The sequence below is a fragment of the Falco punctatus genome, assembly GCF_963210335.1.
Source record: "Falco punctatus genome assembly, chromosome: 3".
Taxonomy (NCBI): Eukaryota; Metazoa; Chordata; class Aves; order Falconiformes; family Falconidae; genus Falco; species Falco punctatus.
In genome coordinates, this window is record NC_137582.1 from 25,336,158 (window position 1) to 25,360,232 (window position 24,075).

General features: G+C 41.0%; 1 protein-coding gene across 2 annotated transcripts in view; it reads left to right on the forward strand.

Annotated features, from left to right (window-relative positions):
• Positions 1-24,075, forward strand: part of RSPO2 (R-spondin 2) — a 151,976-nt gene that overhangs the window by 41,318 nt on the left and 86,583 nt on the right. Inside the window, exon 2 of one of the 2 annotated variants that reach the window (XM_080381573.1) lies at positions 18,956-19,144. In XM_080381573.1, coding sequence (XP_080237699.1) covers positions 18,956-19,144 — 189 coding nt within the window. Of the gene's footprint in view, positions 1-17,899; positions 19,145-24,075 lie in introns of both variants that reach the window. The other variant, XM_080381574.1, reaches the window with a different exon arrangement.

Consider the following 24,075-nt stretch of genomic DNA (forward strand, 5'->3'; position numbering starts at 1 on the left):
TTCTGGTTAATTTGGAGGAAATGGAGCTCCAGGACTGCTCTGGAATGTAAAGCAGTCATCCATTTTCCCCTGAAATTGATGTCAGGTGAATCAGTCTGTAGTTCCCTGTTTGGTACATGGGCTGTCCTCTGAGCTGTTGGGCTTTCCTCAGTCTTCAAGCATTTATTAAACAAAACCTAAAATATTTTTAGAGGGACATATTAAGTTAATGCACTTAGCAATTGACTAGCAGTGGTAGTTGCCTATTTTTTTTTTTTTTCTAAATTTTTTGGCAAATGGTCTTGCATAGCTTCCTTTTGTATGGATGGCAAACTTTTGATTACAGCTGTGTTATCTCATTGGGTGGATACATCCTGCTTTATTCCAAACCCGACGTGTAACTGTTAGGCTCTTTTGCTTTCTCTATCTGTTATTTTACATGTTAGAAATATGGTTTGTTATTCTGGTGTCTATTCACTGTTGAGTTTTGGGATTTGAAAGTTTAGAGGGGTGGGGCTGTTTTTTTTTGGTTGGGTATTTTTCATCCCTTTAGGTTATTTGCCAATTATCTCAATTTTTTAACTTTCATTATTTGCTATTTATGTCTTGGTTTTCCATCCTTTGAAACTATGCTTTAATAACACTTCCACATAAGTTGGTGTTTGTTTTTTTTTAGTCAGAATGATCTTTTTGCCCTACATTTGTTTTTGTTTTGTTATTTGTGGTACTTATGGCTTGTTATTCATCCAGTACAATATCCTTGAACAACTCTTCCCAACATCTAATTTTTGTTTCCAGTCAATTATGCTAAGTAATTTAAGCTTGGCAGATTTGGCCCTTACAATGTTTCAATTAATCTTGTACGGTGGAAATGTGTCCAGTCCAAAACTCACAGCTACATTGTCAACTGCTGATTTTTGATCAGTATTTACCTACTTTTTGTCATAAAAGTGAATCTAACCTTGAATTACCCCATAATAAGCACACTAAGGTAGTGCTCTTTATAAATACAAAAAGACCCCACTTTATTAAAGAAACTCTAGATAACATTCTTTAAAAGCTCATATCAGACATATGTCAGATTTCTTCAATGCCAAAGTTTCCTGGGATGCAATTTTTTTTTTTTTTTCTGGTAGCTGATGGCTAAGGAAGAACTGATCCTGTTGTCTTGGGAGGGCTGGAAGTCTACCAGTACTAATGTTTTAGTTTTGTGAGTGAGCTTTATAGGCTGTGGAGTTGCTGTTCTTCTGTGTGTGTGAGACTCTAAAGGGTAATTGCTTGTCTGATGCAGAATATTGCCCCCATCACTGCTTATCAGAGTCTCACCTCCTGGAACGAGAGGGTGTAGGTGGGATTTTCAGCATTTGAATTTACAGCCTTTTCTCCTCAGCCTTGGTAATACAAAGCAGTTATCCCTTTTATTATCCGAATTCTCATTTTAGGAGTGTGATAATAAAATCTCTGTTCTAATGTCAGACTAGGGGAGGGTGGCTGGTCCTGGGGGGAGGTCCTCTGCTCACAGGAGCAGGAAGCTGCCACCTGTCCTTCCGGAACATCTCTGCTCTTTTCTAAATAAAGGTATCTCTGGGGGGAACTTTAGGGCTTTTTGGACAATGGTGAATGTTGTGTTGTGCTTTCCTGAATTTCCTCTCATTTCAGATGAGCTGCATTGCTATCTATAGGTCTTTTCTTCTGATGCCTTTTTTTTTTTTTCTTTTTCTCTTAGGATGGCTCACTTTTTGTGGGAAAGGATACTTCTAGCTGTGAAGATATCCTTTAGGTTCCCTTATTTGCAATTACAGCAGATTTCCAAAATGCTTTATTTCTATTTCATTCATTGAAACTTGTTGCCTTCCTTCATGGGATCTCCAGTGGAAAGATAAAACTACACATCCAGAAATATTTCCATATCCTTGTGTGCTTTGTCTCCTGTTCCTCCTCCATCAGAAGTGCGTTGCACATTATGTAGCTCAGGCTGTCTCCTTCAAGCAAGAAGTGACATCTTGATACTGATATGCAGGTCACAGGACCACAGGGTAAGCGGGTCTGGAAGAAACCTTCCAGGCAGGAGATTCGACCTCACTTACCAATCTCCTGCTCAAAGCTGGGTCAGGTGTGAGGCCAGACCAGGTTAGTGTGGGGCTTTAACCAGTTGGGGCTTGAAATGGCTGTGCCTTCCCTTACCTCTTCAAAACTGTTGTGATGCCACCTGGAGTCCTGGACTTACTGAAAGTGGGTGGCTGTTGGAGTAGCCACAGCATCTGTCTAGCCTTGCATTTCCCTCCTGGGCCAGGGGAAAACAGCGTCTTCTCTCTGCCTAGTGCTTCAATGGAGTTGAAATGGATTCAGCCCCAGTACCCTACCTGGGACCTTGTAAGCTCTATGGGTTTTCTAGTGCAAACATAAAAAACAGCTACTCTGACAGCTGCTGTAGCCGAGGAAATGTAATGCTGTGTCTGCACAGTACTCAGGTGAGTTTTTATACAGACTTGTCATATCTACCTGGAGACTACCAGCCTAGTCCTCTGCAATAATGTGGGGACCAATTTTACTTCTGTGTGGTCGAGACTTCATTCTCAACCTAATGCCTAACCTGAAATTCAGGTTGCCTCCATCAGGCTCAGGCATCTGGCAAATCTGCTTGTACAGACCCCCGCTGTAGCTTTGCTCAGAACCAGCTTTTGCTCAGTGTAAGAACCTGTATAACATTTCTTCTGCAAAACTTATGAGACTATGAATATAACCTTAAAAGCATTTTAAATTTTCCCTCTCAGCTCCTTATATCTGAGGCCATTAAATCTTCCAGACTATTTCCAACTATCTGAACCTTACAATTCTTCATTCTTAGAGGCTACTGCTTTCTGTACCTTCCAGTTTAATAATATTCTTTAAAAAAAAAACAAACAAAAAACCAAACACAAAAGACTCCTCCATTTACATGCTGTTCAATATTTCTGAAGTCTGGTATTTATGAAACACTAACCAGTGTGTTGTTCACTGCTTTATAAAGTGGAGAAATAGGGCATGTTCTTCACTGTTACAGATTTACAGTCACAGTCAAATATTTATTTGTTTAGCATTTCCTTTACATGCCAGTTCCTGTTGTACAATAAAATGTGATGGTAAACAATAGTTGAGCAGTAGTCGTTAGTTTTGTGGTGCCTGATATAGCAATGGAAATAACTATATATTCTTTGCCTCTTTTACTTTGTTGAAATTGCTGTACGGATTGTCTAGCTTCAGAGTCCAGTTTTGATATCTATCACTTTTAAAAGATGTTTAATTTAATCCTCCAGGAAGTGAAAAGAAAGACTTGATCTCCTTCTCTAACTACTTTTTGTTCTCTTCCTCAATCTTTCCTACCTTTTTAGGAATTGTTCAGTGAAAGTATGAGAAAGCAAAGTGAAATATGCATCATGCATAAAGTCTTCTTGTATGTCATTGTACTTTGTGTCTTAAGCAGAGTGTTCTGGATCTTCACCTCTTTAGCTTTAGTGTTTCCAATAATGTTTTGTCTTCAGCAGTTTGGGTGGATCTGGGTTTGGAACCGTGTTTTTGTTGGAATGCTTCTACGTTGGATCCCTGCAGTTTTCAGTGCTTGGAAAAGTTATAACTTAAAATAGAAGACAAAGTAAACATGCCATCAAAGGGGAAAAAATTAAATCTCTGTTTATTCACCTGCATGCTAGAGATGAATCTTATTCACAGCAGCTAGCTGAAATATTCTAGATATCAAAAGGCTTGGAAAAAAATGATTTTGTTTAAATGCCTGAGACTTTGTTCCAATAGGATTTGTGTCCCAGATGTTGATTTGCAGCAGCAATATGATGGATGAAACTTGCTGTTGAATATGCCATCAGATAGTGGCACACAGAATACGAACATGAGGAAAATACATTTCTCCACAATGTTGTAATTAAGAAATAGGCTGTGAGAGCCTGTGCATTTCTGGATTACTGTAGCACCGGAACCTGAAACAGGAAGGTCTGAAACTCATGTTCAAGTGACTTTTAACCACCTAAGAGGTAGAAATACACTGCCTTGTGAACTCCACTGACCAGGCCTCCCCACCAGCATGGTGTTATGAGGAAGGTAAAGGAGTCACTGTTTTTTATTTTTGTTTCTTTTAGCAGCTTACACATTAACAACATATATAAAAAGTTGGTCCAAGGTATAGTAAGTCTCTGTAAGGAGCATGACTATTTCTTCTGTATTAGAAGTGGAGCTAACAGCTTATGTGTGAGTGTCTGCTCATGCTTCCCAACACGGATTATTTTTAATGGAAAGCAAATAAACTTCCTACTTGAAATAAGCTAGGGAACATGAGTGTTGTCACATACTGTATTCCTTGCTTCGTTCTTCCTACAACAAAGCCCAGAAGAAGCTCCTCCTGTGCCTCATATATAGGTGAGATATAGGAGATAGAAGTGAAAAAAAAAGATAAAGCCTCGACTGAGGAATATGATTTTAAAATGTCTGTTTGGGAGGATACTGCGGTTGGCTTGAAAATTCCTGATTCCTTCCATAGAGGCTTTAAGGACAGCTCTGAGCATGTACAGAGCTGCTGGTGCTGAGTAGCAAGGCTGCATGGTACTCACGCTCTCTTACACTTCACCGCCTGCAGGCTAGCTGCCACTGGTGGGTGGCAGAGTGGTGGCCTGGTGGGGGGCAGCTGGAGATGTCCCTTCACTGAAACCAGCCTGCTGTGCCACTAAGGCAAAAGAGCCCTGCCACTGCACGAAGGGCGTGCTGGAGGGAGCTGGACGTTGGGGTAGATCCTAGGGGCAGAGCAGACTGAGGGTCTGATCTCTGTCCTATCAATTGATTTATGCCGTTTTCATCAGATGTAATTTATCTGTGCTGTTGCCAAAGGCAGGGACTTGCGGTGCTTTGCTTCCACGTCTGAATTGCTGGGGTTTGGGGCACAACCCAGAATTTTTTTCTTTTTAAGTAGGAATTTTGGGGGATTTCTATATCTTGTATATCTATATACAAGTCTATATTTTACTCTATAGACTTGTAAGAAGCTGAAAGTGTGATTAATGTAAAATCTAAATAAATGAAATTGGACGACAAGTTATCCTTCAAAAGTATTGCATGTTAAAAACCCTCTCAGGTTTTATAGTTGGAGTTTCTTGAGGTTTCATTACATGAAGCTACTGGCATTTAATCAAATTATCTGGGGCTTATAAAGTATCCTAAATCATAAAAACATCTGATAGAAGTTTATTTAAAGCTTATATCATGGATATTTTTACAGAAACTGAAGATGCCAGATAAGATAAAGAATTTTGAAATTTGGAGTAGACAAAACTGCCCACAGCTGTGCAAACAGTGCAGCGATGGGCATGTATTGGCCATGTTTCAGTACTGCTAGACTACAGGGTGCCTAAAAAAGCGTAACTCTAGTGACTCATAAGCAGGTGAAACAGAGGTCATCTTGGAGGGACTCTTCTCAGCGTGGTAACAACTGATGAAGCCACTTACAAATCAACAATTTGAATAGATTAAAGGAAATGGCTGGTCCATTTGTTGGTGTAATGCAGTTTCTTACTATAGCTGAAATGGATTGGCCTATAAATTAAGACTCAGAAGTGGGATTGGCAACATGCACATGAATTTGCATCATGTAAGACGTTTGAACACCAAATCTAAATGTTGGGGGGAGTGGTGGTGGTGGTGGGGGCTAGGCTTCAAGATACAGAACCTGTGAATGGTATTTGTGAACCAGTTGGCTGGTAACGCTTGGTTGTTGGTTTCTTTTTTCTGAATGGGCTATGTGGCTGGTCTGTATGCATGAACACAAGGGAAAAGGACTTTTTTTACTATATTTTATTTTATTTTACCTTTTTTTGTGTCTGCATGCACTCTGTGGCTGAGGGGCTTGAACCTTTTATCCCCAGTGCTTAGTCTCTGAGTGTTGAATTACACTCTGCCAGTAAGAGCAGGAAGACCTAGGGTAAAACTGGTGAAAGTCTGAACAGCAAATAGCAATAAACCCCAATATTCCTAGGACATTTGAACAGGGAGTAGGGCACTTTCTATTTTTGTACTTTAATTTTAGGATGGCAGGTGATGGAGTGTAGAGAAATTATAGAGGACTGTATGAGAAGTTTATTTGTGAAGAGTTGTGAGAGAGGAGGAAGAAGCAGAGAGAAGAGAAAGAAAGCGCGCCCTGGATGAGGAGAGACTAGGAGAAGGCAGCAGAGGGACTAGCATGAGGCGTATGTTGGTATGGTAAAAGTATGGTAAAAGACCTTGTTGCAGCCGGCTAGTTTGGAGAGTGCTGTGACAATTGGTACCCCCTGTGAGGCCCTTCAGATTATGAGACTGAGTGTAACGAGTGGTGACAGCAGTGATGGCTGTGCTGAGGGATGTTTGAAGTTTTGAACAGTGACAGCGGTGTCCAATATAGCAGAGACAGGTGGGGATAGCCTGCGATCCAGATCACATTGAGATAGGTGGGAAGAGCCTGGGGATCTGGATCAGACACCAGTAAAGGTGAGCCATTGGGATCAAAGAGAAGGAGGCCTGACTGCCGTGAGGCTAAGAGACTGAGGGTAACGGGTGATAGTGGCAGAGTACACAGCCAGATGTGGCAGCAGCCCGCAGTGGCGGCTGGTCCAGAGTGTGTCCGGCCAGACAGTGGTGATGGCTGTGCTGGGGGAACGCGCGGGAGCAGCACGGTGCCGTGGGCGGCTCCCACTGTTGCTGCTGCTGCTCGGCCTGGTGGTATTCTTGCCAGTGTTTATGTGCTTGTTGAAGGTGTATCCAGTCGTAGAAGAAATGAATGACCACAAGGATATTGAGAAGCTTGTTGGAACACGGAGTAATGTATTAGTGCTGTTTTCTAGATCTGCTGCTGTTGAAAGCTCACTCAAGTTACTGTCCGATGTGGCCCAGGAGGTGAAAGGGCAAGGTACTATAAGTTCATCAGAACCTCACTCTGAAGAAAACAAAATCCTAGATGTCAAGAAAGCAGATAAGAAAGGTGATCAGCCCCCAGAAGCTGAAAATCTCAAGATAAAATGGAAGAAGGGGTATGTGTATGAGTTCAGGGACAAGTCTTGACTGTATGAAAAGTTTATTTGTCAAAAAGTTGTGATGATTGTTAAAAGCATATGCACGAAATGCTAAGAAGAAAAAAAGAGTTCAGGGACAAGTTGTCCAGACTATGAAAAGTTTATTTGTAAAAAGGTTGTGATGATTGGTAAAAACATGAGGTATGAAATATTAAAAAGAAAAAAAAAAGGGGGGGGGGGGGAATTTAGAGGAATGAAGCTGGGTTAATTAACATTGATAATATACAGCTGTAAGCTGGCTTCAGGGGCGGTGGGTTGGTGGATGTAGATAAGGTGCAGCTGTGGCTGGTTCCTACTAAGTGGTTGGGCAGCCAATGAAGGGAGAGCAGTCAAGGAAGAGAGAGGAGGAAGAAGCAAAGAGAAGAGAGAGCGTGTGTGCCCTGGATGAGGAGAGACTAGGAGAAGGCAGCAGAGGGATTGGTGTGAAGAGTATGTTGGTATGTGATGGTAAAAGACCTTGTTGCAGCTTGATAGTTTTGAGAGTGCTGTGACAATGGAGTGGTGTTTGTTACCTGCAACAGGTGTTCCGTGTTTTTTTTTCCATCTGATAGCCAGAGAAGACTTCCTATGCATAAAATGTAAACTGTTGACAGCACTGGAGTTTTGGACTAGAAGGATGAATACTGCCACTGGGGAACGTTGGGGAAATGGAAGAGGTCTGAGCAACCAGACTGAGGAAACATTGCTGCCCCATTTTCAGGGAGAGAGGATATGCCCCCAAAGTCTCTGAACAGAGAGAAGTTGTGGAAGAGGATTCACGTCAGAAGGAGGAAACAGCATTCAGTAGTGTTGAAGGCAAGTGAGGACTGGTAGGCTGTGAACAACAGACAGAAGAGGACAAGGGGAGTTAAATGTTACCAGCTGACAGCAGGTATCCAGAAAATAAACTATGAGAAATGCCTTTAAAAGCTCCAGATGGTTGAATGAAGAAAGATGGCTGAGATACCTCTTTGACTGGCAGTTCAGCCCAGCTGTAAAGAAAGTCAGTAGTGTTCTCAAAATATCTAAGCAACCAAGGCATCCTGAGACCAGCATACATGTAATTTTATCAATAAAGTAGGCTTCTGAATTGGGTAGCCGGTATATTTTGCTGATAATGCTTGTAGTCACTAAATATCGCAAAATATCTCAACATTTAGGTGATTTCTTGAGACTTGCCAGGGTGCTGAAGGAGAATAATATCTAACTGATCTTCACAGTGATTGTCCCTACCATGGTGGTAGGGCAAACAGTGCAGAAAATTCTGAAATTATTCAGCTGGATAGCCATGCCTTTAAAGTAAAATATTTTGATTTGGAGGTAGACCTCTCTTTTGAATATAGAAGGAATCAAGACAAGTCTTCTGATGCCTAGACTAGAATAATCAGAAGGACGTTATATCAATAATAAGAGAATGAAATGAGCTGAAAATGAGGGTAGTTTAAGCATAAAATTATGATATTTAAAATATAATTAAGACCTCCAAAGGAAGTGGAAAAAATGGTTTCATAATAAGCAGGCAAAATTGTTCTTTTATGAGCATAAATTTAGTGAGATTTACACCAAATTCATTGCAGTGAAAGGCTACCCTACAGTTAGTCTATCTTCAGAGGAGGAGTGGGGAACTTGGGCTTTCTGAGTCGTGGACAACTTCAGAGAAAATGACCCTGAATGGTTGAGGCCCATTGTCTTGAGAAAGATAGGAATGGGTGGCAAGGCTATGTTCTGTGGCTGAGGACTAGACTGAGGTGGACAGGGGGATTCCTGGGTCAGGGAAACCTGAGCAAGAGCTGAGAAACCCACCAGGAGCCTGCAGCTCTCATGAGCAAGGCTGACATGGCTTAGGCCTTGCCAGGAGCAACCACAGGAGATAGAAATGGCTGTGGGGAGTGCTATGACCAGGGAATGGTGCATCAGCCAGGCATGGTGCTGCAGTTTGTGCAAGGAGGGCTGTGCACCCTGCTTGTAGGCCTGCAGCTCAGAAGAGTGCTCCAGTTGTCTGCCAGGATAGTAGGCACTTGCCTCAGAGTTAAAGTCAGTGTGTCTACAGAGAAAGCCCCTGTGAGAAAGGAAAACTTCCCCTTGGTTGAGGAGGACCATGTTAGAGATCACTTGAGCAAACTTGACACACACAAGTCCATGGGCCCTAGAGGAATGCACCCTCAAGTGCTGAAGGAGCTGGCAGACGTTATTGTCAAGTTACTCTCCATCATATTTGAAAGGTCATGGAGAACAGGAGAGGTGCCTGAAGACTGGAGGAAAGCCAGTGTCACTCCAGTCTTCAAAAAGGGCAAGAAGGAGGACTCGGGAAACTACAGGCCAGTCATCCTCACCTACATCCCTGAAAGGTGAGGGAACAGCTCATCCTGGAGGCCATCTTGAAGCACGAGGAGGAAAAGAAGGTTACCAGGAGTAATCAACCTGAATTCACCAAGGGGAAATTATGCCTGACCAACCTGATAGCCTCCTATGATGGAGTTAGTGGCTGAGTAGATGAGGGGAGAGCAGTGGATATTGTCTACCTAGACCTCAGCAAAGCTGTTGACACAGATCAGGCTGAATGGCAGAGCACAGAGAGTTGTGATCAATGCTGCAGAGTCTAGTTGGAGAGCTGTAGCTAGCAGTGTTCCCCCGTGGTTCAGTGCTGGGTCTGGTCTTGTTCAACTTACTCATCAATGACATGGATGAAGGGACAGAGCATACCCTCAACAAGTTTGCCAATGATACAAAACTGGGAGAACTGGCTGATTCACCAGAAGGCTGTACTGCCATTCATCGAGGCCTGGACAGGCTGGAGAGTTGGGCAGGAAGAAACCTCATGAAGTTCAACAAAGACAAGTGTAAGGTCCTGCACATAGGGAGGAACAACCTCATGCACCAGCACAGGCTGGGGCCTGACCTGCTGGAAGGCAGCTCTGTGGAGAAGGACCTGGGAGTCCTGGTGGACAGCGAGTTGCTCGTGGGCCAGCAGTGTGCCCCGGTGGCCAAGAAGGCCAAGGGGATCCTGGGGTTTGTTAGGAGAAGTGTGGCCAGCAGGTCGAGGGAGGTGATCCTCTCCCTCTGCTCTGCCTTGGCGAGGCAGCATCTGGAGTGCTGTGCCCAGTTCTGGGCTTCCCAGTTCAAGAGAGACAGGGAGCTACTGGAGAGGGTCCAGCAGAGGGCTACAAAGATGATTTGGGGACTGGAGTGCCTCCCTTATGAGGAAAGGCTGAGAGAGCTGGGCTGACTTAGCATGGAGACGACTGAGAAGGGATCTTATCAAGTATCTTAAGGGGATGGGGCCAGGCTCTTTTCAGTAGTGCCAAGTGACAGGGCAAGGGGCAGTGGGCACAAACTGAAGCACAAGAAGTTCCTTCTGGACATGAGGAAGAACTTGTTTACCTTGAGGGTGACAGAGCAGTGAAACAGTCTTCCCAGAGAGGCTGTGGAGTCTCCTTCTCTGGAGACATTCAAAATCCACCTGGATGTGAGTGCGCAGCTTGCTTTAGGTAAACCTACTTTAGCAGGGGGTTGGACTGGATGATTTTCAGAGGTCACATCCAACCCTGACCACTGTGATTCTGTGATCTCCTGTGTAACTCCAAAAAATGGCTGCTTCCTACCCAGAGCAGCGTGGTACTTGGTGAAATGTTGTTTTTGTTGTAAAAAAAAAAAAAAAAAAAAAATTTACATAACCTATGAATGTTTTGGGAGAGTGACATCTAGGAAAAGTAGAGACATTATATCAGTTCTGCGTTTGGCACTGGTACAATCACTTTTCTATTGCTGAGGTCTTTTTTTGGTGTCCATAAGCCTGCTGATAAAATGGTAAGGGATTGATCAAAGGACTGGATACTTTGCCTTGCGGTGAGACATTCTGGAATCTTGTTCTGTTTATCTTACCCATGAGAAGGCTAAGACTTGACCTGATCAGAGTGTCTGCATTGGGGGAAAAAAACATTGAAGAACTGTTAACAATCTGGCAGGCAAAGATATAAAAAGGTCCAGTGGTTGCTATTTGAAGTTTAAAATTCCACTGCAGATTTTCAACAGTGAGAGTGATTAGTCCCTATGATATCTTCACAAAAGGTTGTGGTGGTTTCCTTACCACTGACAGCTTCAAAATCAAGATTGAATGGTTTCTTAAATGATATGCTTTAGTAAAGCACAAGTTCTGTGGCTTTTTTGTACAGGGCATTGGGCTAATTGTTCATAAAAATCCCCTTTGACTTTGTGTCTCTTAATTCTCTTAAAGACAATGACTAGAGACAAGCTAGTAAATGTTTTTCTTTCTTTTTTTTTTTTTTTTGTTATTCAAGTTTTCTGTTCAAAACTTACTTCTGATTTTACACAGATTTAGTGAAAAATAGGTATCTTTCTTGGACATCTTCTGTTCATAGCCCATCAGATGTGTTTTAAGTATAATGAGCTTGCAGTCTTACAATGTTAATACATTGGTATACAGTGTAATATTGGTGTATCTGTAAAGCTGTATTCCTTGTTCCATTCTTTGGTACCCTAAAAACGTATGCCAAGCATGAGTGTATTTTAGTTGGTTTTATTGAGATGTGTGGGATTTCTTTATAGCATTAATTGAATTCAGGATTATGAAACATAGTCTTTCTTCAGTAAGTGCAGGTTGTAGTAGTCTTTTAGTTGCTTCCTTCCTCTGAGTCCTCTCTGCACACCTCCTGTTGACAGTGAGAAGTGTCTTGGAGACATTCCTGCTAGATCTGAACTAAAATCCAATACCAGCATTTAGGTGGCTGCAGTCCCAGTTATGGCAGGAGAGCCATTAAGCTGGCCATTGTACCACTAAGCCCAGTTTCTGACTTTAGAGTGTTCAAAAAAACAAAGACTGCCAAATAGTGACACGATGACCAGGCAGCAAGTGATATTAGGAATGTAATGAGCATGTTAGCCTGGCCTTCTAAAAAGATAATGTTTAGGTAATAATTGTTTCTACTGCTTGTTTCTCTGCCAGACCCGTCTCTTTCTCCAGTTGATTTTGGATTAATTTGTCCATTTCAACCTGTTTTTCACAGAAGTGTAGAAATACCAGGTTCTTGTGGTGAGCTCAAGCACCAGGTTCAAAAGAGGTTTGTGACACCTAACGAGTGGATATACAAGGAAGACGTAAATTAGTAGCAGTTGTTGTGGTATGGGCTGTAATCAAGAAAATCAAATCCTTTTAGTTCTCTTGCTTACTGAACAATCTGTATTCTTGTGGGGAACATGCTAGATTCATTTTGTACTGTTAATTCTCTTGTGTTTTCAAATAGTCATAACAATTCACTTAAAACTGCTTCAGCAATATGGCTTAAATACATGTGATCCAGACAAGAGTTAAAGTAATTAGCTGACATTTGATTTTAGTTGATATGGATCCAAACCATGAAACTTTGAACACCCTTAGAGTTCAGAAGTGTTTCTTTCAGTGTTTGGGTACTGGTCTGTGTTCTCAAGTAACCTTTTCAAAATTGGCAAATTTAATCCCAGATTTAAAATAAAGAGCAACATAGGGAATCAAGTCTGTAAATGCTTTTTCTTTAAATATAGAGATGCTCTAGAGTGTAGTTGTAGAAGTGGCAAGCAGAAGGAATAGAAAATGCATTACCCATATAAAGGTGTGTGTTTGTGTCTTTGTGTAGTGTTCACACCCGCGTACATACTTCTGTGGCTGCACAAAACATTGCTCCTGCTGCAAGGACCTTACAATCTTAACAGACAGGCAGGGCAATCATGCACTTTGAGACCCAGAGGATGGTGCTAACTTAGAGCATGTGTGCATTTGCAGTTTTATGATGTGACGACAGCAGCGCTCTGACACTGGTTAACATTTGTGGGCCTTGTGGACGGAACAAGTTTCCATAGGGATTTGGCTGCCATAGGGATCTGGCTAAAGGAAACTTGCCCGCCTGGCACACAGAGTTGAGGAGGGTGTTCCAGGCAGGGTTGAAATAGATATGAGTAACATGATGTCTTACATTGCGTGTGGTGCAGCTGGTAACTTGGAATGTGATTGACCATGTTTTGTAAGCTTGTTGTTTTTTCTTTCAGTCTAATACAGACGGAAAAAGAAGTTATGAAGAAATTCAAAGGGAAGTGTGTAGATGTTTCTGCTGAACATAGAGGCATTCATTTCTTCCTTCAAAAAGCAATTATATGAGAATTGAAAAAGCTGTATGTGATAAGAATACATGGTATTTGCTATGTTAAGAAACCAAGATGGAAAGGGAAGACTTTGGGGCAGGGCAGATTTTGTAGGATTTAATTATAACCTGTGAATATAGGGGAGAACATACACAGGGGAGCCTACGTACAAAGAGAGAAAGTTAAGTTGGTATCTTCAAGATGGCATGCCTATGTGACACCAAAACCAGTGCTACGGTATTTGATTTGTTGAAGTATATGTTCAGTGTTCAAGTAATTTAGCAGTAGAGCATCTCATGATTTTCCCTGCTTCGGGATAAGTTGAACTGACAGATCACAGAAGTCAGATGCTTCCCATGAAGCTCTGAAAAGAACATAAGCAATGTCAAAGTAGAAGAGCACCGATTCTGTGGTATACACTTCATAACAACTTACTGTCTGCAAAATACCTGGAAATTATTCAGTTTGGTGCCTAAGCAGCACAATGGGAAGTTTTCAGATTCATTCGTAAAGTTTACTCTCTGTATTACAGTGTAGTAATCGTATTATCTCCCCCTTACTATTGTATAATTCTTCAGTGATATCTTTTTTATTTATTTAATGTGGTAAAGAAAGAAAATAAAAATATATGATGCTTTTTTAGATTTTTCTTAAACTTAGCAACTAGGAAAGCAAGGAGTCATCACTTTGTGGCCATTAACTACGTGACCATCTCAAATGCTGTTGTCACGGTTCAATGTGTGAGTTAAATAATCATTTAAGTAAAAATACATGTGTCGCATCTACAGTACCTCATATTTGAGTATTTCAGAGCAGTTTACAAGTTTTGATGAACTGAATCTCATAGTGTACCTATAAGAGGGAAAAAATTACAGGCATAGAATCTATAAGTCATTTGTTAAGACTGCTCAGGAGATAAAGGAGAGTCTAGATGTCATGGTTTGGGAAACCTACAGAGAAGTTATGATTTTGGGATAAATATGTACAACTTAAAAAATTACTATATTAATGAACTCTTTCATATATCTTGTCTTGACCTTAAGCTGTGAAAGATGTGCCATCCATCTTCTAAACAAAAGATAGCACAGGATAATGGAGGATCATTTTCTGCTGTTAGCTCCTTTTCATGTGAGAGTATGTTAGGAAAGAGCTATGGCTGAAGCCCAGAGAAGTAAACATAATTAATTTTTTTTTTTTCTGCAAAACAAAGGGTTATCAACAAAGACATCTTACCAGAAATAGAAAAAAAGAGGAATTTGAGGAGACTAGCATGTGGGAAGTTGTAGATAAAGGAAAGTTGGACAGTAGAGTCAAACTGAGACACATTTTGTAACCAAGAAGTCTGAATGTTAATGGGGGTCAATGAGGGAAGGTGGACATGAGACCTATGTGGACACTATAAATGTATCTGCTCCAGAGCCTAGTCCCTGCTCCCCAAGCCACACTATTGAAAATTGTACAATGGCTTAGATTGGAAAAGACCTTTAAAAGCATCAAGTCCAACCATTAACCCAACACTGCCAAGTCCACCTCTAAACCATGTCCCTAAGTGCCACTTCTACATGTCTTTCAAATACCTCCAGCCATTGTGACTGAGCTACTTCTCTGGGCAGCCTGTTCCAGTGATTGACAACCCTTTTGGTGAAGAATTTTTTCCTAATATACAATTTAAACCTCCCCTGGCACAACTTCAGGCCATTTCCTCTTGTCCTGTCACTTGTTACTTGGGTGAAGAGACTGACACCCATCTTGCTAAAACCTCCTTTCAGGTAGTTGTAGAGAGCAATAAAGTCCTCCCTGACCCTCTTTTTCTCCAGACTAAACAACCCCAGTTCCCTCAGCTGCTCCTCACCAGACTTGTGCTCTGGAGCCTTCACCAGCTTCGTTGTCCTTCTCTGGACATGCTCCAGTATCTCAATTCTTTCTTGAAGCGAGTGGCCCAAAACTCAACACAGTATTCAAGGTCTGGCCTCACCAGTGCCGAGTACAGGGCGACACTCACTTCGCTAGTCCCTCAGCCTTTGTCACTATTCTTCCCCCAGCGTCCAGCCAAGGATGGAGATTCTCCTTAGCCCTCCCTTTGTTGCTAATGTGTTTATAGAAACATTTTTTTATTGTTCTTTATAACAGTAGCAAGATTAAGTTCTAGCTGGGCTTTGGCCCTTCTGATTTTCTCCCTGCATAACCTCATGACATCCTTGTAGCCCTCCTGAGTTGCCTGCCCCTTCTTCCAAAGGTCATAAACTCTCCTGTTTTTCCTAAGCTCCAGCCAAAGCTCTCTGTTCAGCCAGTCCCAACTTCTCCCCTGCCAGTTCATCTTTCGGTACATGGGGACAGCCTACTCCTGTGCCTTTAAGACTGCCTTCTTGAAGAACGTCCAGCTTTCCTGGACCCCTTGGCCTTTCAGAGCTCTCTCCCAAGGGGCTCTACCAAACAGTCAGCTAAACAACACAAAGTCTGTTCTCTGGATGTCCAAGGTAGCAGCTCTGCTGAACCCCCTCCTTACTTCTCCAAGAATTGAAAACTCTATCATTTCATGATCACTATGCCCAAGACGACCTCCAACCGCCATATGACCCCCAAATCCTTCTCTGTTCACAGACAGCAGGTCCAGCAGAGCATCTCCCCTGGCTGGCTCCCTGACCAGCTGTGTCAGGCAGTTATCTTCCACACATTCCAGGAACCTCCTAGACTGTTTCCTCTCTGCTGTGTTGTATTTCCATCAGACAGCTGAAGTCCTCCATGAGAACAAGGGCTAACTATTGTGTGATTTCTCCCAGCTGCTTATAGAATATTTTGTCTGCCTCTTCATCCTGGTTGGGTAGTCTGTAACAAACTCACACTGTGGTACCTGCCTTGTTGGCCCTCCCCCTGGTTCTTACCCATAAATGCTCAACCCTATCATCACCATCATGAAGCTTTAGACAAAACATTTTCTAATGTACAGGACTACCCCACTGCACCTCATTCCTTGCCTATTCCTTCTGATGAGTTTATAGCCATCCATTGCAGCATGCCAGTTGTGAACCATCTCATTGTGTTTCTGTGATGGCAACTATGTCATAGTTTTCTTGCTGCACAATGGCTTCCAGCTCCTGTTTGTTGGCCATGCAGCATGCATTAGTGTAGATGCACTGCAGCTGGGCTGTTGATCCTACCACCTTTTTGTGGGGAGAAGCCCTAATTCGTATGTGACCATTCTCGGGGTCTTCTGAGGTTTCTAAACGCATCAATAATGCTTGCATTTTTGCTGCTGCATGGATCACCATCCTCTACCTCCACTGAGATGGCAGATCAAAGGACCTTGCCAGCACACCATCCCTCAAACACTGGTGTGCTGCTCTCAGATTTACCTCTAGTGAGCCTAGTTTTATCCCTTTCTCCCTTCAAATCTCATTAAAGCTCTTTCAGTGAGCCCTGCTAATGCCTATGCAAAGATCCTTTGCCTGCTTTGAGAGGTATACCCTGTCTGTTGCTAGCAGAACCGTTGTCCTGTAGCCATCAGCTATACCCATATATATATATATATATATCCTTTAGCTATATGCATATATATATTTTTCCGTACATACAGAAGCCTTTAGCTATATCCGTATTGTTCAGCAATTGGCCTGGCTCTAAGTCATAATCATATACATGCTGTATATGAGATGCTGACTTCAGCTGATTCAAACTCCAGACCCCACTCTGAGTGGTGAATAAATTCAGGCATCTTGCATCATTACTTTTGCTTTGTTCCTGTTAGTTCTTTTGTTGTAGTACAGGCTTCTCTGAGGAGCCTTGAACAAGCTGGAGGTACAGATTTACTAAGAATGAGATGCAAGGAGACTAAAAGAGGATTCAGAAGTCTACAGGATTGCCCACCATGTGTTAAGCAACAACTGCTTTGGAGTACATGGTCACTTATTATTTGATGTGGTTACAGATATGCAATCCCTGCCAACAGTGAGATGAGGGATGCATCCAGGCCTAGCTCATCATCTGTTTGTTTCTCTTCTTGTATGTCTTTGAAGATGGGGATTGTGAATAAGAATAGTTGCAGGATGAACTGTAGGAAAAATTATATCTGAGGTCTTGTGGGAAACAGGAGATGGGAATCAGTTTAGGGAGTATAAGGCGGTTGGTCTGGTAAGATGTGTCATTACAAAAAGGTTAACAGAGCCAAAGAATCGTACATATACCATAGAAGGTAAGGATGCTCTTCCCATCTCACCATGTGAGCCTGGTGCCGGAGGATGCCAACACTCAGAAAGCGTCCCACTGACTGAGGTGTTGCACACCAGATCACTGAGCTTCTCCTCCTGCCTGCCACCCACTAGGATTATTCTGACTGGAGTTTGAATGCTGTTGTGCTGAACTTGGTTTGGCATGGGGGGGGGGAACGGGAGCAGAAAGGGAGTGGTAAATGTGGTGTGCAGATGTGTGAAGGTGAGAGTAAAGCTTATCAGCTACTAGTTCCAGAGGGTGGTGGGCTTTTCCTTTTTTCTTTTCGTGGCTCTGCTGGTAAAGCCATCCATTGAACAATCTCTATTATCCATCCATACAAGATGAAGGTACAAGAGTACTATGTTAGGGTGTGAATACTTTTAAATATTTTAAAATACAACAATTAAGCACAGCCTTTGCCCTTATGGCCAGCTGCTATCAGAATGGCCTCTATTAAAAACCTCTTGAGACCCCAAAGACTCTTTCCTTCTGTTGCATAATACTTTTTCTTTTGTTTCCAGTAAATCAGGTTTGAACTGGCAAATTTCTGTCAAGTCCTGTAGCCAATTTAATATTTAAACCAGACCTGTCAAGTTATGCTGGTTCCAGGAATGTCTTGAGCCATCCTCCCTCTGGTAACCTGCTGTGCTGACTCAGCCCTGAGAAGGAGTTGACAGCCCATGGGGACAGGGGAGTGTTCTGCAACTGCATGAAAGGCAGGTTAATAAAAGCTTATAAGGACAAACAGTGATGGAGCTAAGGTTTGTGTTGCAGTTATCACCCAAGTAATTTAAAAGAAAAAAGAGGGATATTTTCTTTCTCTATACCCCAGAGAATAGAATTGAAGGCACAGCAGTTGGTGAACTTAAAATATTAATGTGCACTAAAAGCCCTCCTTTGGTAATTGTTTTCAGTCCGGTTTGGGCAAAAACTTGTAAAAAAAGTCTCTTAGAACTTTGAACTGCAATTTTTTTTTTTTTTTTAAATAATTGTCTTGGCATTTGTATTAGAAAGACCAAGAAGAGACTGCAAGACAACAGCTGTTCTAGGACCCTGAGAGCTATGGGACAGCACACACTGCTAGTGCTGTACCTGTTCTGTGGAGAATTCTCTACTTTTAATATTACTGTCTCCAGAAGCCAGAATTTTCATCAGTGTGGTTGCTGGATTTTCATGGACATGTCAGTCCACGTACATATATCAGGGTGCTGATGTTCTTATATTTTGTTGCTGTTGTGTGCTTACATCCTCAGCTTCCAACTAGAATTCAGCACCTGGGTTTTATTTATGTTATACTGGTGAACTTTGTATAACTTGATCCCTGCTTGCCTGTACCTTTATTTTAAATGTGTGCAAATTCATTGAATTGCCCTACATACAATTAAAAACGTAGAGAGTGCATTTCTTTTTATTTCCTTGCCAGAGTAGATGTATGAGAGTGAGTGCACTTTCAGAACCTTCCCTTTATAACTATGTTATCATTCAGTAGATAAGTAACACTTTAGAGGGGAGAGGACCTCCAGCCAAAATAATTTCCAAATCATCTGAAAAGTGTAATTTATCTTCTTATTTTGCAGCTAGCTATGGACCAAATCCAATTTGCAAAGGCTGTTTGTCCTGTTCAAAGGATAATGGGTGCATCAGATGCCAACACAAGTTATTCTTCTTCCTACGAAGAGAAGGAATGAGACAATACGGTGAATGCTTGCATTCCTGCCCATCGGGGTACTATGGACTCCGAACGCCAGATATGAACAGATGTTCAAGTGAGTTTTTTTTGCACCTTTACATTCACTTTTGTAGGAAGGCCATAATTCATGCTTGGTTTTTAAGATGATATGTTGTGGAACATGGTGGTATTTTCACAGATGTCTCAAGATCATCATAAGACGTCTTTGCTAAGGAACATCCCAGCTCATTCCAAGATATGTAACATTCAAGCAGATTGAATAGTTAATGCATTAACCCAGTTTTTAGTGTTGTTATTATTTTTATTGTTATTATTGCTTTAGTTAGAAGGGAAATTTAGCCAAGAACAATGATTTAAGAAGATACTCCAGTTTCTCTAAACAAATTCCCACTATATGAAAATAAAAAGGATTTAGCATTAATTTAACAGTGCCTCGTGTAGGTACTAGTCAGTATATGCCCTAATATATGGGTGGGCTTCTTGTCATGCTTTTTGTTCCCACACAAATTTCAGGTGACCAGACACCTCACACCAGACATGCTTTAATATGTAAGTGTCGCTATTTTAATAAAACACATGTACTATTAAAAGCAAACAAACAACCTTTCACTTTTAGTACTGCATTTTATTTGGAAATTTACAACCTGCTAATGTGCAACAAGATTCCCTGTTTGCATGTTTGTGCCTAGAAGCACAACAGTTAAAATCAATGAGTGCTCTGATATCTCCACACATTATTTCACCACTGTCTGGCAGTTGCGCCGATTCATACTGATTTTTCCATATGCTCATATGTGGAGTATTACCCATATGGATTATTAATCATTACAATTACCTCTAATTCGTATTTCTGGGATGGGGTGTGTGTGTCACGGTCTAACCAGAATTAGGTCACCGAACCTAAGAACCCGAAGTGAGAAATAGCTTTTCTTTGCTTCCTAGAATGATCAAGCGTCTGTGAATTGCACGGCACTCTGCCCCTAAGGGCTGTGGCATGTCACGGAGGCACACCACCTTGTGAGGGAGTGGGTGCTGGCCTTCACATCACACAGAACCGTGAGACCTGTGTGAGGTCACTCCACGGTGGTGTGAGCTGGAGGAGGAGCACTCACGGCCCCTGCTTGGATCTGTCCCAGCCCATGCAGGGACATCCCGCCTCTTTCTGCCCATTCCCTGCGTGGGCTCCATGGATATGGTATTCTTCACGTTGTATTCCCAACTGCTGTGTAATATTGCCAAGTGCCACCTAATCTATACCAGGTGGCTAGGTTTTGATGAAAAATTAAATGAGACCAGTGTATGGTTTATGTATCCATTCTGTAGCGTAATTTAAGGGTCTTGGCCTTAATTTTCATAACATGTTTGTGAATTCAGCAATGTGTTCACTTTAAACCTTTCAAAACTGGGCTGTAAAAACTTGCCTATGTAAAAACATTTTTGAATATAGTTACAGCTTTGGGAAATAGCTGAATTTATCTATATCAGCCTGCACTATGCTTCCGAGATAGGAAAAGTAGTCTACTGTTAGTCCTTTACTTTCTTAAAAAGAAAAGAAGTTATTTGCAGAAGGTGGATGGTGAATTCAATATAGCTTTTTTTTTTTTTTTTTCATTTTTACCATTTACAGAAAGCGACCTTTTTCCATGAATTGCAGGATTGGTTTCAAAAAGCATAAATGCAACTAGTGTCCAACCCATATTGGCATGTGTTGAGTGCTGGATATTTAACTCGCCCTCATACCTTTGATAGTCTCCTCCTGTGACAATAATGATGCAGTTGCATTTACAGACCAGTCCTGGTTCCCCTCCAATGATTTTTGTATTGTATATTTTTATTTTAGTCTAACTGCCAACTGGTGTTATTTATAAATCACATCTTCATTTTTTTTCTTGGTTTGGTGATCTTGCATGGCACATACATTGTGTTGTGGATACACAGATATTTTGTGGATTGAAGTTGAGTTAAAATAAACATTCTTAAAAAATTGAATAGATTTCTTCCTACTTGATGTTAGATACTTTTAGGTACATTTAGTTACAGACTTAATTGCTCAGATAGTATTATTTCGGCTAAAAATAATAACAATTCTGGCTATGTTAAAATTCTTCTGGGAGTTGCAGGGCTTGAATTACATAAGTTGAAATGATTTCTGCCCTATTAATGTCTTTATAGCCACAAAAGCTGTTTAACGTTTTATTACTAGAACACTTGCCCATTTTTGTTAGAGAGAAGATATAGAACATATTTTTATGGAAAATGTTGACATTGTTTTAAAAGCCAAACATAGTGCCAAATGTAACACAATAAATACTGCAGCCAAGTACAGCAACCCTAAAATGATGGAAATTTTGAATTTCAAGACTAATTTTCTTTTTAACATGTAAGCAGTATGTGTCTTGAATTTGCTAAGTGGTTCTAGACTGTTTTTCTAGTAACAGTGAATCATGTAATTTGAGACTGTTTGTCTTTAGAAACCGATGTAGAGTTTCCTGCTGAAGATGACTTTCACCTTGAACACTGCAGTACAAGAATGCAGTACATTTGGATATGAAATTGGAAAGTGTTGAGTCTTCTGTAGAAGGATGCCCAAGAGAAAAGCTGCGCTTTTTTAGTTTTCCAAGAAATTTTAATAATTAATGACTTTGAACTGAACTGCTCCAACAAGAAATAATCTAATGAGAAAAATACAAAATTGAATTAAAGGGTGAGATTAAATCTGTCACCTGGGTGGTTGCTTTAACATTGGTCTGATTAATGGATCAGCCTTTCTTCAACCTTTCAGCTTGGTCTGTATCCATAGTAACCTCTACAATTTTAGGGGGAGGCAGCACTCAGAGTTTAGAAATTACAGCTCCCTTCAGCTATGGTTGGCTACTCCATTTGTTTAAGTTCACCTTCTTTCTCACAAAAGGGCCTGACATCGCTAAAATTGTAATTTCCCCTTCCATGGGCCTCCAGTGAAGACAAGATAAAGGGAAGCTTTTAAACAAATTAAGCATTTATTAAACACATGTAGCTAATTCACTGTATTAAGAAAGGTAATAATTTTTTTAGCTTTGTAAAAAAATAGGAAGACGTTAGTAATATAACGTCTTGACTATTTTTAATGCAGTATAGCAAAGCATATGACCTGAGACTCTAGTAGTCAGTAGATTTGGAACAGTCTGTCAGGAGGTTCAATTACCAAAGGGGCAACACTATTTGCTTTAAATAAAATAACTTTTCTGCCTTTTTAGAAATACTTTTCATTATTTCTGTGTTTGTTTTCTTCAAATATGGGTTTATCTTTTAAAAACAAGTGTAATATAGCATTTCGGATTTTGAAAATGAAGTTGGATGGCCAGAAATTGAGGTCTACTATAATTATTTTAAAGGCATTTTTTTTCCTTATCTCTTCCACTCTTTTCCTCCTTCAAATGGATTTAGGTTTTTTATTTTATTTGGATAATTTTTTCTTTTGGTTTTACTGTATATTTTGCAGTAAAAGTTTTGTTCCATCTGTCTGGCAGCAAAAATCATCACAGTGCTTTTAACTAAGATTTATTAAATCTGTAGTCAATTTAGATTTAATAAGGCAATTATATATTTGTAAAGTACTAATTGAAAACACTGTGGTTTGGCATTTATTTAAAAGTCTCAACTAATAATGAATCAAGATTAGAACATACTGGAAATACATTGCTATGTTTATTAAGTGAATTTAATTTTAAAAATATCCTCACTGTAGTATTATATAATTAGGATGTTGTATTCCAGGCATTGTTCTCCATGAAATGGTAGACCTGTGGTAAACTTCAGGACCTGTTATGGCCAAATGACTGTGTGTATCATTCTCTAGCACTCATGTTCAGCCCCTGCCAAAGTTGTAGCTTAAAAATTTTTAATTCAATAATGATAATGATGGTGATGATAATAATAAACCTGCAACTGCCTAAGTCACCTCTGCTTAGGAGGTTAAATAGCTAGCTATTAGCTATTATAGATATTCTTTATCGATATTATAGATATAGGTATTACCTTGTAGGCTAAAGCTCTTTTGCTTCTGATTTTCCTCCTCTCCTTGCTGTCTCCTCAGTGACTTTCCTGAAAGTTTTAGTCTCTCTTCTCTTTCTGTTGGTTGTTCAGCTGAAACTCCATCCACTGTAAGAATTACTCACATCATAGCTTTCTTCAGCATCTTGCCTCTGTCTCCTGCTCTTGTTGGCTGTCACAGCCTTTGTCCATCATGTGCCCTTGTGTCCTCAATGTGAGTTATAAAATGTGTAGTTTGTCTGGATTTTTGAAGTCTCTCCCACCTCAGGCAATTCTAGAGAGGATTAGCACAGAAGGTGGTGCTGGTCGGTGACAGATTGGTGTGGAGCACCCATGGACATGTCAGGATGGCAGCATGAAGTGAAATCTGTAGCACCAATGCTGTTTTACTGAGCAGCAGAGGGATGGGAGCAGGAGTTGGAAGGAGTGAGTGTCATGGGCATAGGGACAATCTGGGGATAGGTAACGTTAGAAAATCCTGGGGTAGAAGAGGCAGAGATATCTGAGGCAAGAAGAGTAGGGAGCTGTGAGTCAGAGCTTGGTATGAAAGACCAAAGTATTAGGTACTTTGGACCAAGCAACAGTTGTCACTCCCCAGGATAACCAACCTCACAAGTTACAGGCTTGGAAGCTCCTCTGGCATGATGCCTCTATGGAAACATCAATTTGACCTTCAAAAGGAAAACACCAACTGTGGTGAATCATCATGTATTACTTTGACTTCTTAAACACACAGGAATCCCTCAAGCAAGGACCCAATATCAGTGCAAAGACTACCAAGCCTTTCAATTTAGAAATGCCCTGTTTCCTTCCCCAGCGTCAGTCTGTAGCTTCTCTTTGCAAAATATGTTCATTTTCTCTCCATCTTGATGGTGTTCAATACAGTTCAGTACAGTTCTTTTTCTTACGCTGGTGGTTACTGGTTTCCACTCATGCAGATCCCTTCACATGTTCGCACTTTCCTTTGCCATACTC